Raw genomic sequence first — 15,823 nt, 5'->3', positions numbered from 1 at the left:
ACCACGACCATCACCACTACCACTACTACACCCAAAATCCCAGCACCCTCATCACCTCCGTCACCACCCCATCACCACGAACAAAAACACCATCACCACACTAACCATCATCACAATCGCAATTAACACTGCTTCCATCACCACTACCATCCACGACATCCAAGTAGCCCCCCTAATCTCCACCTCCCACCACTACCATCACAAACAACAACACCATTACCAACTACACCATCAATATTACACTCCTACACACCACCTACCACACTCACCAGAGAGACAACCCTCCCCCCCTCACCATCACCATTACCAATACCAATAATGGAATCACTGCCTACAACAACAACAACAATAACAAAAACAACAGCAGCAAGGACAACAACAAGAGCCTCGACCCCCCGATGGATAACCGATATTTTTTCTGCTCTTCACGTCTTGTCCCCTCTCCCCTCCCCCTCCTCCAAGATGCCATTATGAAACACGACGTGACAATAGCAGGTACTGGGGCTAAGAGAGGTCCCCGGCGCGTCCACACACACACACACACACACACACACAGCTATGAAAACAATAACAAAATGAAGAAGAAGAAGAAGAAGAAGAAGAAGAAGAAGAAAACAACAACAACAACAACAACAACAACAACAACAACAACAACAACAACAACAACAACAACAACAAAAAGAATATAATTAGAACAAGAACATGATGACCAAAGAAGAACAAGAACAGAGATGATCACCCTTAATAAAGAATATGAAAAACTCGAGACAATCTCCATAACAACAAACAAACGAGACTTACGGAGGATCTTCACCCCCTCACCCCAACCACCACCACCACCACCACCACTTAAAAAAACAACGCCTTACACAAATCCCACACAAACCCCGCACGAGGAACACGAAAGAAGGAAAGAAAAAAATTGAAGTGAAGACAAGTGACTCTTTCAGTCATTTGATATGCAAGACACACGCTGGGTCCCGACAATCTGAGGGTGTCCACTGTGCAGGGAGAAAAAAGGAGGGAGGGAGGGAAGGAGAGGGAGAGGGGAGGAAAGTGAGGGGGCGCTAACTTCATGCATAAACCACCACTTCATTAGCTGGGATGGGGAAGTTTGAGCCCCGCGTGGAATATGACATTATTTATCAGAATCAAGTGGATCGTCCATTTAACATTCACGATAGCGAGTGTTAGGGAGGGGAGACCAGAGAGGGAGGGAGAGGAGAGAGGGAGGGGAGGAAATCATGGATGCGTAGTGGGAGGGAGGAGGGTATTGGAGAAGGAAAAATGGTGAAGGAGGGAGGGGAAGTATGAGTATGGATGAGAGGGATGGGTGGTGGGAGGGAGGGAGAGCATGGATGGAGGAAAGAGAAAGATGGTGAATGGGATATGTAAGTATAGGGAGGAAGAAAATGGGATGGAGTGAGTGAGGGAAAGAGATAGTAAAGGAGGGAACAAGGGAGAGGGAAGAGACTGAGAGTATGAGGAAGTGAAGGGAGAGGAAGGAAAAAGGCTAAGAGTAGGACGGTAAGGGAAAGTATGAGGGTAAGGGCGTAAAGGAAGGTATGAGGTAAAAGTATGAGGATGAGGGAAAGAGACACAGTAAGAGGAAGTATAGAAAGAGTAAAGAAGGGAGAGCTAAGGGCAGGAGGGCGAGGGAGAGTATGAGGGTAAAAGGGACAGAAGGGAGAACAAACGGGGAGGGCTGGGAGGAAGGGTGAGGGAGGAGACGAGGGGGAGGGGACGACGGTGAAAGTGGAGACAAAGTAATGGGGTATTTATGAGGCGGAAAAGGAGCTTGTGGTGGGGGAGGGAATGGGGGGGTGACGCGTGGAAGGGGGGGGGGGAAGAGAGAGAGAGAGAGAGAGAGAGAGAGAGAGAGAGAGAGAGAGAGAGAGAGAGAGAGAGAGAGAGAGAGAGAGAGAGAGAGAGAGAGAGAGAGAGAGAGAGAGAGAGAGAGAGAGAGAGAGAGAGAGAGAGAGAGAGAGAGAGAGAGAGAGAGAGAATGGCACTTACAAACAAACATAAAAGCAAATGATGAAAAGAAGAAAAATAAAACATTCACATTAAAACACAAAGAAAAGAAAAAAAACGAATACATGAATATATTAGTAGTAAATGGTGATGAGCAACACACACACACACACACACACACACACACACACACACACACGGAGGAGTAAAACAAACTACGCCACAATCAATAAATGAGAAAAAAATTATATGAATTGCAAATGTAACTTGGTTCCTCCACAAGACGATTGGATTCTGTACAGTGGCAGGAAGGAAGGATTCTGAACCGATTATTTAGGATCAATTTCATCTCCATACAATTTCCTGCTCTGACTTATGTACACGCCGACTGGTGATGAAAGGTACACACACACACACACACACACACACACACACACACACACACAGAAGACAAGTATAGCTGTCACATACATATTCACTGCTTCCTCCTTTATCCTCCTCCTCCTCCTCCTCCTTCTCCTCCTCCTACTCCTCCTCCTCCTCTTGTCACTTCTACGCCATCACCTCCATTTTCATTTCCATCTCAATCCTCTCATTTCTCTTGCATGTTCCTAATTCTCATTCATAACTTTTAAATCCACCATTCAGATATTCTTAACCTCTCTGCTCTCGCTTCTCTCTCTCTCTCTCTTCACTCACTACTCCCCTCTTCCTCTCCCCTCCAATCCTTCTCTCCCCCTCTTCCCATTCTTCCTTCAATCCAACACGACTGTCAGCCTCCCCTTCTTGCCGCTTTCCCTCCCTTTCCTCCCTCCTTCTCTCCCTTTCCTCCCTCCGTCCCTGGAAAAGGCTGCACATAACACTTCGCAGGGGTTGGCTCCCTTAACGACCTCGCTGTCTTCTGATTGGCTGACGTCTAACCAATCCCCGCGCCCCGTTTTCCTTCGTCTCCCTCCCTCCCTAAGCCTCCAGATGGCACGCGTTCTTATTTATGGGAATTATTATTTATGAGCATTAGAGGCCCGGGATTTTGTTGGCCTCTTCGTATTCTTGCTACGCCTGTTGTTGTTTTTGATTGGGGGATTAAAGTGAGGCTTCTGGGCTTCTTTATTTTTTTGTTGTTGTTGTTCTTCCTGCTCTCTCCTCTGTCTGTCTGTCCGTTTGTGTGTCTGTCTTCTCTTTCTCCCTCTTTTTTTTTGCGTTCTGTCACTGCGTCATTTTTATTTGTGGGTGATATTTGGTTTTCGATTTTTTTTTAACTTCCTTTTTGTCCAGCTTCATTTTTCTTGATAGGTGTATGGTTGTATCTTTCTTCCTCTTCCTCTCCCTCTCCTCTCCTCTCCTCTCCTCTCCTCTTCTCTCTCTCTCTCTCTCTCTCTCGGGAGAAACACAAGAACCAGCAAATCCCGGCGGGAATGTCAAAATACGAGGATAACACACACACACACACACACACACACACACACACACACACACACACACACACACACACACACACACACACAGGTAGATAGCCAAATAGATAGCTGGATAGATAGACACATATACACACAGATAGATTGAAAAACAGATAAATAGACAGACAGATTGAAAGAGATACATGGAAATAGATAAATAGATAGATAAGTACAGATAGACAGACAAGTAGAAAGACAAATGAGTTTATTGGCAAGACACTACAATATTTCAACTATATAGGTTACAAATAAGAATGATAAGAATGATTCATTGACGGATTATACAACGACACACACACACACACACACACACACACACACACACAGACACACACACACACACACACACACACACACACACACACACACACACACACACACAGGGTCCTGGGGTCACCATAAAGAAGGACATATACGGAAAAAGTCCACCTCCGCCGCCCATCACACACACCTGCCCGGCACGTACCTTGTGTGTGTGTGTGTGTGTGTGTGTAAGGGGAGAGAGAGAGAGAGAGAGAGAGAGAGAGAGAGAGAGAGAGAGAGAGAGAGAGAGAGAGAGAGAGAGAGAGAGAGAGAGAGAGAGAGAGAGAGAGAGAGAGAGAGAGAGAGAGAGAGAGAGAGAGAGAGAGAGAGAGAGAGAGAGAGAGAGAGAGAGAGAGAGAGAGAGAGAGAGAGAGAGAGAGAAAGGGGGAAGTGGAATCAAAAGTAAGAGAGACAGGAATAAAGTAGAAATAATGGAAAAAAGAGAGAAGAAAAGAAAAGAAGATATGTGAATGAAAGAAAGTAAGTATAAAGAGAAAAAATTAGAGACAAAGTAAACAAAATAAAGAAACCAAGTAAATAAAATAAATAAATAGGAAAGAGAAGATTAAATAAACGAAGGAAAAAAAAAAATGATTGGGCAAAAGAAAAGATTACATACAAAACACGAACACACATACATACACACACACACATGATCACTCTCTACTCCTCTTCCTCCTCTTCCTCCTCCTCCTCCTCCTCCTCGTACCCGCTCAGTCCCTCCCAGAAGAGCGGAGAGTCGGCGGCGAACATTCAATATATCACAACCTTGTCAATAGCGTCTGTTGGCTCTGATTACAGCCTCTGATCAACCCGAGGAGGAGGGGGAGGAGGAGGAGGAGGAGGAGGAGGAGCGGGAGGAGGAGAAGGACTAGATGGGAAAGAAAAGGGATAAAAGGTGCAAAGAGCGTTAATAAAATAGATGGAAAAAAATTGCAAGTATAATTAAGCGATTGGCTACGAGAGAGAGAGAGAGAGAGAGAGAGAGAGAGAGAGAGAGAGAGAGAGAGAGAGAGAGAGAGAGAGAGAGAGAGAGAGAGAGAGAGAGAGAGAGAGAGAGAGAGAGAGAGAGAGAGAGAGAGAGAGAGAGAGAGAGAGAGAGAGAGAGAGAGAGAGAGAGAGAGAGAGAGAGAGAGAGAGAGAGAGAGAGAGAGAGAGAGAGAGAGAGAGAGAGAGAGCACAAAACCACAGCATCATTGATAAACGGACAGGGAGGGAGGGAGGGAGGCAGATCCTATCAAGATAACACAAGATAGAGAGAAAGAAAAAAATGGAGAACCTCAGCGAAAGAAATATGAACTCGGAGAAGATGAAAGGTCGCTGGAAATGCCTCACTCACCTCGAGCTACGGGGAGTATACAGAGTGGCGCGGAGGACCGAAGAGATGGGAGGAAAAAACATGAACAGGGGAATAAAAATGTCACTCGCCGCCGCCCGAGGAAATGAACGAAAAAGCAATGAATAGAAAGAGACACAATCGAAGCCTCTCATCCCTCGCCGCGCAATGGATGAAGATCGTAAAGCGTCCCGAAGATACGCAGGGGGTTAGTTTGTCGCCGGTTGCAAGGAAGGAAGGAAGGAAGGATGCTTGTTAACCCGATAGCACCGACGGGCCAAATTTGTGGCTTTACCGTGTACCAGCGACGGGCCACATTTTTGCCATGATATAAACCCCAAAAAATAGATGATGCATAAACTGATCACAAATGCGTTGATATATATTATGAAATGGTTTGCGTGAGTGATGATTTTTTTCTTATTTTTCTCGCTTAGAGGGGCCTTTAAGAAACATGATCCCTGCAGCTACCAGGTTAAGGTTGAGCGCGGGAGTTGTCAAGGTGATCCTGACTCGTATTCTTAAAATTAAACCTTTCGCCTCCTCGTTACGGCTGTTCGATAAGGCTCACGTGGATGCTGATTGAGGTTTGATGTGGCGTTTGAGGTTACGATGAGAAATAGAAGAAAAGAAATGATAAAGGTACAATAGAATAGGAAACGGATTGGATAAGGATTGGAAGGTGTTTGAGGGTTGATGTGCTGTCTGGGTTTACAGTGAGAAATATGATAATAATAAAACTACGAGAAATGAGCAAGAAAGGTTGGAAAAAAAAGTAAGATGAAGTTGCTAATGTTTTCTGGTGTGGTTTAGGATTTTACGATGAAAAGTAAAGGATAAAAAAATAATGGTACAACAAAAATAGGAAAAAGGTTGAATAAGGAAGCGGCTGGTGTGTTCGTGTGCTCTTTTGGTTTACGATGAAAAATAACATAAGAAAATAATAAAGCTACGAAAGAAGAGGAAAGGATGGGAAAAATTATAATGTTGTTTGTGTTTTCTTTGTTGGCTTGTGTTTGAGATGACAAGAAGAAGAAAAAATAGGAGGTGGCATAACTAAAAGGAAAGAGGAAAAGAGTTGTAAAAAGGAGGAGTATGAAAAGTTGTTGATGTTTTCATGAGCGAACGAAAATTAGGAAAGAAAATATATAAAACTACAGGAAAAGAGGATAAATGGTTACAAAAGAGAAAAGTAGAGAGAGGTTGTTAATTTCAGTAGTAATTTGGGTTTGGGATGACAAGTAGGAAAAAAATATATAAAGTTACAAGAGAAATAATCTAAAACGAAAGGTGTTCTGCGTGAGGCGAGCAGTTGGCAGAGAAACATGGCTTACTGTGGGAGGGGAGATATTAGCTAAAGTGAAGACAACGGAGGTGGAAAGTGGAGAGGAGTGTTAGGTAAGCAGTTAGCAGGAAGACATACAGAGGGAGGGGAAATAAACTAAGAGGAAGGTATGAGAGATGTGAGGTGGAGAGGAGCAGTGAACAGAGTAATGGCGAGAAATGGAAATAGATGTAGACAGAATGAAGAGAGAGAAAGAGAGAAGCTGTGAGATGAAGAGAAGGAAATTGTACGATAAAGGTTTAGAGAATGGAGATATAGTTAACAGTGGGAGGACTGAGGTGGAGGAATCAGTTGACAAGGTTGAGACATATGGAGACAAGAATTAGGACTGAGAGAAAAGAGAAGTAAGGCGAAGAGGAGTGAGATTACGAGAAGCAGTTAGTATGATAGAGGTGGAAGGTGGAGATACGGTTGACTGTATGAGATGAGTAAAGTAAAGGATGAACCAGTTGACAAGGTAGAGGCATATGGAGACAAGAATTAGTAATGTGAGACGATTGAATGAAAGAGAGAAGCTGCGAGTTGAAGAGAAACAGTTAGAATGATGGAGGTGGAAGGTGGAGATACAGTTAACAGTGTGAGATGAGTAAGACGAAGGAGGAATTAGTTGGCAGAGTAAACATGGAAGATGGGGAGAAGATTATAGTGGAAAGAATTAGATGGAGGCGAAGCAGTTGGGATGAGAAGTGGGGACAAGATTACAGAACTAAGTTAAGGAAGGTTTGAGAGAGTATAGAAGTGAAAGAAAACAAAGAAGCGGAAAAAAGACAAAGAAGAAGGAAGAAGAAGGAAGAGGAAAGAAGAGAAAAAAGTAAGGGGTGTGAAGGAAGATAGAAAGGTAAACGGTAAAGGTAAAAAAACAAAGAAGAAGGAGAAGAAGGAAGAGGAAAGAAGAGTAACAGGGAAGGAGTGTGAAGGAAGGTGAAAAGGTAGACTGTAAAGGTAGAAATGAAAAAGGGAAGACATGGCTAACTGAAGGAGGAGTGGGATGAAGGAGGAGCAAGCGAGTGTGTGTGTGTGTGTGTGTGTGTGTGTGTGTGTGTGTGTGTGTGTGTGTGTGTGTGTGTGGTTGAGGAATGTCTTCGTTGGCCTTGAGAATGAGTGTAAAGCGCGGAACAAGATAGAGCGAAGAGAAAGGCGATGTGAGGTAATACGTTGGTTGCATACAAATGAGCCTAATTAAAGAAAGGGTTGGAGATAAACTGGATAAAAAAGGAGGAAAAAAACGCCACGATGATGAAGATGACGACGACAAAGGTGAATGAGGTAAAGATGCTGTTGCCGCTCTTGACACTGATGATGATGGTGACGATGACGCAGATGATGACTAATAGGAGAAAAGAGAGATATGATACAACTACAAAGGAGGAGAAAATGGTAGAAAAAGGGAAGAAATGGCGGAAGGAGAGGAAGTAGAGGTGTAAGAAGAAAAGAAAAAAATGGCAAAGAGGAAGGAGAAGAAGGCAGGAAAATAAGGAGGAGTTGGAAAAAGATAAAAAAGGAAGGGATAGGAAAAGAATGAACAGGAAATAAGGGGAAAATTATAAAAAGGAAAAGAAAAGTGTATTAGAAGAAGGAAAAGGAAGGAAGAAAATAAGAGGAAGAGGCAGAAAAAACTAATAGGAGAAACGAAGAAACGGGAGTAGGAAAAGTAGGATGTAATAATAGAGGGAAAAAAGATAAGGGAAAAGCCAAGAAGAATGGGAAAGAGAAGAAAAAGAAAAGAGGAGGAAAAGGAGAGGATAGGAAGAGGGTGGAGCGGTAGGGTGAGTAAAAATGTAGAAGTAAAGAAAAAATAACGAGGGTTTAGAAGGAAAAGAAAAATGGAAAAAATGGCAAAAGCTTAGAAGAATGAGAATGATGATGATGATGATGAGGAGGAGGAGGAGGACAACGAAAAGTAAGGAAAAAAACGAGAACGAAGAGGAGGAGAAAGACGAAGAGGAAGAGGAAGAAAAGGAGGAGAACGAGCAGGACAAAGACGAGGAAGAAAAAAAAAAAAGAAATTATAAAGAAAATTAACAAGAAACACTCGGAAGGAAGAGAAACACTTAAAAATGAAAAAAAAACAGCGATGATGCACAAGGGAGGAGAGACAAACACGCAGGGGGAGAGAGAGAGAGAGAGAGAGAGAGAGAGAGAGAGAGAGAGAGAGAGAGAGAGAGAGAGAGAGAGAGAGAGAGAGAGAGAGAGAGAGAGAGAGAGAGAGAGAGAGAGAGAGAGAGAGAGAGAGAGAGAGAGAGAGAGAGAGAGAGAGAGAGAGAGAGAGAGAGAGAGAGTGTAACACGACGGAAAAACAAACACGGGTCACAATCAAAAGGAACTCCATGTAGAAATAACGAGTGAAGTCTTTTTTTTTTCACCTTGAAGGAAGTGACAACAAGAGGAGGTGAGTTCTAATACACCTTTCTTTCCCTTATAGTTTTCCACCCCTAATTCCTCTTCCTTCTTTCCCTATCCCTTCCCTTTTTTTTTATATCTTTTCCCAGATCCTCCTTATTCTCCTGCCTTCTCCTCCCTCCAACAAACAAGATACAGGGTCAATCAACAGACACTTATGACAGACAAACACAAACAGAAACGAGGCACAATTAACAAAGAAAATAAAGATAAAAATATACAAAAGCAGGTACGCATAAAAAAACATGAGATACTAAACAGTGACAATGAAAGTGAAATGTAAATGGGGACAGAAAAGAGTAGGAAACAATAGGAATGAAGACTAAGGGAATAACAGAGAAATAACAAAAAGAAATGCAGACTATAAGTAGAAAAATGGACGAAGGAAAGTGAAGAACACGAAATAATGATAAAAAGAGGAAGGAAAAAACCCGAGAGAGAAAATGAGGAGAGGAAAAAAAAGAAATGCAGATAATAACTAAAAAAAAAGAGGGAAAATGAAGAATATGAAATAATAAAAAAAGGGAAAGAAAAACCCGAGAGAGAAAATGAGGAGAGGAAAAAAAAAGAAATGCAGACTATAAGTATAAAAATGAGGGAAAATGATGAATATGAAATGATAAAAAAAGGGAAAGAAAAACCCGAGAGAGAAAATGAGGAGAAAAAAAGAAGTGCAGACTATAAGTATAAAAATGAGGGAAAATGAAGAATACGAAATAATAAAGAAAAAGGGAAAGAAAAACCCGAGAGGAAAAATGGAGACGGATAAACAGGAGGAGAATACACTGAAATAAGAAGACGGAAGACGGAGGAGGAGGTGGAGGAAGAGAACAAAGACGACAAAATAAACAACGAACAACAAATACAACAAAAAAAAACATCATTATGCATTGTGTTACCAAGTGCATTCCAAGATGAAGACGACGGAGAAGAAAAGAGAAGACGCTGGAGGAGGAGGAGGAGGAGGAGGAGGAGGAGGAGGAGGAGGAAAATGAAAAGGAAGGAAGAAAACAAGAACGAGGAGTAGGAGAAAGACGAAGAAAAGGAGGAGAACGAGGAGGACAAAGACGAGGAAAAAAAAAGAAATTATAAAGAATATTAACAAGAAGAAAAGACAGACAGGAACAAAGAAAGGAAAAACGAATGAAAGAAAAAACAAACAAACAAAGAAAACAAAACAGAGAGAGAAAAAGAAGAGGGTCGAGAAAGGAAAATGAGAACGAGAAACAACATCACCACCACCACCACCACCACCATCACTACCACCACCACCACCACCACCATCACTACCACCACCATCACCACCACCATCACTACCACCACCATCACCACCACCATCACTACCACCACCATCACCACCACCATCACTACCACCACCAGAAGGAGGAGAAGGAAGCCTAGAGGAGCCAATCTATTCTTACTGGTGCCAGCGTCGGGGAGAGTGCCAGGGGCGTGACGGGACGGGGAGGAGAGCCACCACCAGCGCCGCGGCCCATGACGGAGCGGGGCGGCGAGGGCGGGTGAAGGGAGGGGCGGGGAGGGCGGGTGAAGGGAGGGGCGGGGAGGGCGGGGAGGAAGGGTGAAGGGAGGGGCGGGGAGGGCGGGGAGGAAGGGTGAAGGGAGGGGCGGGGAGGCACAGAGAAGGGAGAAGGAAGGAAAGCTAAGAACATTAAATGGTGACGATGTGAAGGGTGAGGCGAGGAGGAGGAGGAGTATGAGGTAGAGAGGATGGTGGAAGGGAGAAACTAAGAAGAGGAGGATGACGAGAACGAGGAGGAGGAGGAAACATGGAAACATGGACGGGTAGGCAGCAGAAAGCCTGTTGGCTCATTACTGGGCTGCCTGCTTTCAGTGATTTAATCAATCCGTCAGCCACAGGAGTGGCTTGCGGGAAGGATTAAAGCATCTGTGTACCAACTCTTGGATACATTCAGTTCACTCCCGATGCAGCAAAGTGCCGATCAATGCGTTTCTTGAAAGAGCTGATTGTCTCTGCGCTAACCACTTCTGCAGGAAGGCTGTTCCAGTGGCGAATAACTCTATTCGAGAAATAACTCCTGTCGATGTCGGTATTGCATCGCTTTACTTGAATTGTTTTTCCGTTGTTTCCTGTCCTCGGGTTAGTTTGTAGCGTGAAGAGCTTGGAGTGATCAACGTTGCTGAGCTTGTTCAGGTACTTAAAGACTTGTATCATGTCTCCCCGCAGTCGTCTCTTTTCCAACATGAAGAGGTTGAGTCGCTCGAGTCCCTCTTCGTAGGGCTTCGTCCTCAGTGATGGTATCATCTTCGTGGCGCGGCGCTGTACTCTCTCAGTAATTCAATGTCTTTCCTGTAATTAGGAGACCAGAATTGTACGGCGTGTTCCAGGTGGGGCCTTACCAGCGAATTATACAAAGATAACATAACTCCCGGCGTCTTGTATTCGAAGTTCCTCGCTATGAACCCGAGCATAGTATTGGCTTTCTTACAGGCAGACTTGCAGTGCTTTGTTTGTTTCAAGTCACTGTTGATGGTGACACCGAGGAGAAATGCGGGAAGGGGGGTAGTAGGTAGGAAATCAGCGAAACGAAGAGAGAAATATAACGGTAAAATCACTCCCTTAGTTTCACCCCAAGCTGTGTAACACGAAGACGCGTCACTAAACACACGCCGGCCTGGCCACACGCACACCAATGAATCCCTCGTATAACACACCGCGGAGGACTTAGCAATGGCGTGTTTAGATCAATAATCTACCAATAAACTGAGGAACCCCAAAACAAAACAATTGTAAAATTAAAAAAATATATATTAAAGTATCCCATAAAATCTTATTAGTTTCCCTTTTAATTCACTGCATCTGATCACAGTCTACACGCGGGAGGCCCCGGTAGTTATCTTGGCTACGGCTCCGCCTTTGTCCCTCCCCTCAACTCTAGACTCGCCAGGAGCCAAAAGAATTGCTTTCTCGAGACCCGGTAGTTATCTTCGCTATGCAGCATAGCTAAGATAACTACCGGGTGGAGCACGCTTATGTTCCACCTTTCTCCCTCTCCTTAACTCTAGACTCGCCAGGAGCCAAAATAATTTCCTCACCTCCAAGCTCCCTACAACACTACCTCCAAGCCTCGCCACCTATATAAACCAGGGTACAGCTGTATAGGTGTCAGATACCAAATGGCCAGCACACACACAGTGTCCCTGCTGATCGCTGACGGTCCTCCCGGCCCCCCAGCTCGGGGCGCCGGGGCTCGAGGGCCCCCGCCACGCCGAGCTGCCTGGCGGGCCCGGAAGAGCACGCAAAGACGGGCACGTCCCGATCGCCTGAATTCACTGGATTTCATCCACAGCTGCGACGCCCGAATACAGACCAGCTACGCTGTAGCACAAAACACGGCACCTTCTCAGGGCCTTTCACAGGAAGATGATTTGGCTGAACTTGTAGCTCAGCAGAACTTGTCCCTGCCTTGGGTGGACAGACCACCTCCAGTGACTGTGATTAACAGGCTGGGCGAAGGGGCCTACGGCACAGTGGACTTGGTTGACTGTGGCGGTGAGGTGGTGGTGAGGAAAGTGTTTAAATACCAAGACAGTTACGCTGAGGCTTAGGCTCTGTGCCTCCTGCAAGGGGCAGGCGGCGCCCCTGTGCTACTGGGAGTGAACCCACAGCCCCTCACCGTGTTCACCTCATTTTGCGGCTCCAGCATCACCCTGGACGCCTACCTAGAGTCCCGCCCCCCCCTGGACCTGCTGCTGCACGTTCTGCTGGACCTGAGCGTCAAGCTGCAACAGGTGCACGACGCTGGCCTGGTGCACCTGGACCTGAAGGGCGACAACGTCCTGGTGAGCCAAACTCCGCAGGGAGGTCTGGAGACCCACGTCATCGACTTCGGCCTCGCCTCACTGCCCGGGCGGGACAGCGGCTTCAGGGACGTGGACCTGGACCGCTACAACTGGATGTGTCCCCAGGTGTGCCGCGGCGGCACCGTCACCTTCGCCGCCGACGTGTACGCGCTGGGCCGCCTCATCCAGACGGTGCAGCGGCACTTCCTGGGCGACTTCCTCTACACCCTGCTGGGCCACGTGGCCGACCTGGCCCTCACGCCCGAGCCCAGCCAGCGCCCGCCGCTGCGGGCCATCACGGCCTTCCTGCGCCGCCTACAAGACCCAGACCCTACTGACAGCCCCCAACATTCACCGCCCAGCCCCAGCCCCCCAGCCCCACCGACCAGCCACAGTCCCCCACCCTCACCGCCCACCCCACAGAGCCCCCCATCGCCGCCCAGCCTCGGCCCCCCACCCTCGTCGTGCTTCGTGAGAATACTTATGAGAGGGGTGATGAACGTTTTGAGGGTTGCGATGGAAATGACATTCGAGTAAGGAGTAAAAAAAAAAAAAAATCATAAAAAATAAAAAATAAAATAAAAATAAAAAGTAAAAAGTAAAAAAAAAAAAGGGGGGTGGGGGGCAGGTAGGATTATTCAGAAAGAAAAGGAAGCAATTTTATGTTGGTGTAAATAATATTAAAAGGAACACAAGTTTAAGAAGAAGGGGAAAAATCTAGGACTGCCAGAAGCAAAGGAATATACCCAAGATTTCAAATACATAATGCAGTTTTGGGGCCCCGTTTATTTACTGTAGGTGACAACAACAACAACAACAACAACAACAACAACAACAAAACTTGTCGCAGTGGTTCCCATTGGTGACACATTTTAATGCTGTCAAGGATCTCGTACATTTTAGTTTTCATTTTCAACGCTTATATTCAGAACACTATTTTTTTTACAGGTAAGTTACCTGTAGGAAATCAGCGAAACGAAGAGAGAAATATAACGGTAAAATCACTCCCTTAGTTTCACCCCAAGCTGTGTAACACGAAGACGCGTCACTAAACACACGCCGGCCTGGCCACACGCACACCAATGAATCCCTCGTATAACACACCGCGGAGGACTTAGCAATGGCGTGTTTGGATCAATAATCTACCAATAAACTGAGGAACCCCAAAACAAAACAATTGTAAAAATTAAAAATATATATTTAAAGTATCCCATAAAATCTTATTAGTTTCCCTTTTAATTCACTGCATCTGATCACAGTCTACACGCGGGAGGCCCCGGTAGTTATCTTGGCTACGGCTCCGCCTTTGTCCCTCTCCTCAACTCTAGACACGTCAGGAGCCAAAAGAATTGCTTCCTCGAGACCCGGTATAGTTATCTTAGCTATGCTCCACCTTTGTCCCTCTCCTCAACTCTAGACTCGCCAGGAGCCAAAAGAACTGCTTCCTCGAGACCCGGTAGTTATCTTCGCTATGCTCCACCTTTGTCCCTCTCCTCAACTCTAGACTCGCCAGGAGCCAAAAGAATTGCTTTCTCGAGACCCGGTAGTTATCTTCGCTATGCAGCATAGCTAAGATAACTACCGGGTGGAGCACGCTTATGTTCCACCTTTCTCCCTCTCCTTAACTCTAGACTCGCCAGGAGCCAAAATAATTTCCTCACCTCCAAGCTCCCTACAACACTACCTCCAAGCCTCGCCACCTATATAAACCAGGGTACAGCTGTATAGGTGTCAGATACCAAATGGCCAGCACACACACAGTGTCCCTGCTGATCGCTGACGGTCCTCCCGGCCCCCCAGCTCGGGGCGCCGGGGCTCGAGGGCCCCCGCCACGCCGAGCTGCCTGGCGGGCCCGGAAGAGCACGCAAAGACGGGCACGTCCCGATCGCCTGAATTCACTGGATTTCATCCACAGCTGCGACGCCCGAATACAGACCAGCTACGCTGTAGCACAAAACACGGCACCTTCTCAGGGCCTTTCACAGGAAGATGATTTGGCTGAACTTGTAGCTCAGCAGAACTTGTCCCTGCCTTGGGTGGACAGACCACCTCCAGTGACTGTGATTAACAGGCTGGGCGAAGGGGCCTACGGCACAGTGGACTTGGTTGACTGTGGCGGTGAGGTGGTGGTGAGGAAAGTGTTTAAATACCAAGACAGTTACGCTGAGGCTTACGCTCTGTGCCTCCTGCAAGGGGCAGGCGGCGCCCCTGTGCTACTGGGAGTGAACCCACAGCCCCTCACCCTGTTCACCTCATTTTGCGGCTCCAGCATCACCCTGGACGCCTACCTAGAGTCCCGCCCCCCCCTGGACCTGCTGCTGCACGTTCTGCTGGACCTGAGCGTCAAGCTGCAACAGGTACACGACGCTGGCCTGGTGCACCTGGACCTGAAGGGCGACAACGTCCTGGTGAGCCAAACTCCACAGGGAGGTCTGGAGATCCACGTCATCGACTTCGGCCTCGCCTCACTGCCCGGGCGGGACAGCGGCTTCAGGGACGTGGACCTGGACCGCTACAACTGGATGTGTCCCCAGGTGTGCCGCGGCGGCACCGTCACCTTCGCCGCCGACGTGTACGCGCTGGGCCGCCTCATCCAGACGGTGCAGCGGCACTTCCTGGGCGACTTCCTCTACACCCTGCTGGGCCACGTGGCCGACCTGGCCCTCACGCCCGAGCCCAGCCAGCGCCCGCCGCTGTGGGCCATCACGGCCTTCCTGCGCCGCCTACAAGACCCAGACCCTACTGACAGCCCCCAACATTCACTGCCCAGCCCCAGCCCCCCAGCCCCACCGACCAGCCACAGTCCCCCACCCTCACCGCCCACCCCACAGAGCCCCCCATCGCCGCCCAGCCTCGGCCCCCCACCCTCGTCGTGCTTCGTGAGAATACTTATGAGAGGGGTGATGAACGTTTTGAGGGTTGCGATGGAAATGACATTCGAGTAAGGAGTAAAAAAAAAAAAAAAAAAAATTATAAAAAAAAAAAATAAATAAAAATAAAAAAGTAAAAAGTAAAAAAAAAAAAAGGGGGGGGGGGCAGGTAAGATTATTTAGAAAGAAAAGGAAGCAATTTTATGTTGGTGTAAATAATATTAAAAGGAACACAAGTTTAAGAAGAAGAGGAAAAATCTAGGACTGCCAGAAGCAAAGGAATATACCCAAGATTTCAAATACATAATGCAGTTTT

General features: G+C 46.6%; 1 protein-coding gene across 1 annotated transcript; it reads left to right on the top strand.

Moving 5' to 3' along the window:
* The first annotated feature begins 11,823 nt into the window (after window positions 1–11,823).
* LOC126986766 (uncharacterized) lies at window positions 11,824–15,597 on the top strand. The gene is made up of 2 exons (XM_050843140.1): window positions 11,824–12,659; window positions 15,068–15,597. Exon 2 carries the CDS (start codon window positions 15,160–15,162, stop codon window positions 15,580–15,582), a length of 423 nt encoding a protein of 140 aa, XP_050699097.1. The 5' UTR covers window positions 11,824–12,659; window positions 15,068–15,159; the 3' UTR covers window positions 15,583–15,597.
* The last annotated feature ends 226 nt before the right edge of the window (window positions 15,598–15,823 follow it).

The sequence above is a fragment of the Eriocheir sinensis genome, chromosome 63 (genome assembly GCF_024679095.1).
Source record: "Eriocheir sinensis breed Jianghai 21 chromosome 63, ASM2467909v1, whole genome shotgun sequence".
Taxonomy (NCBI): domain Eukaryota; kingdom Metazoa; phylum Arthropoda; class Malacostraca; order Decapoda; family Varunidae; genus Eriocheir; species Eriocheir sinensis.
Note: the sequence above shows the minus strand (reverse complement) of the source record. Positions and strands in the feature narration are given on the sequence as shown.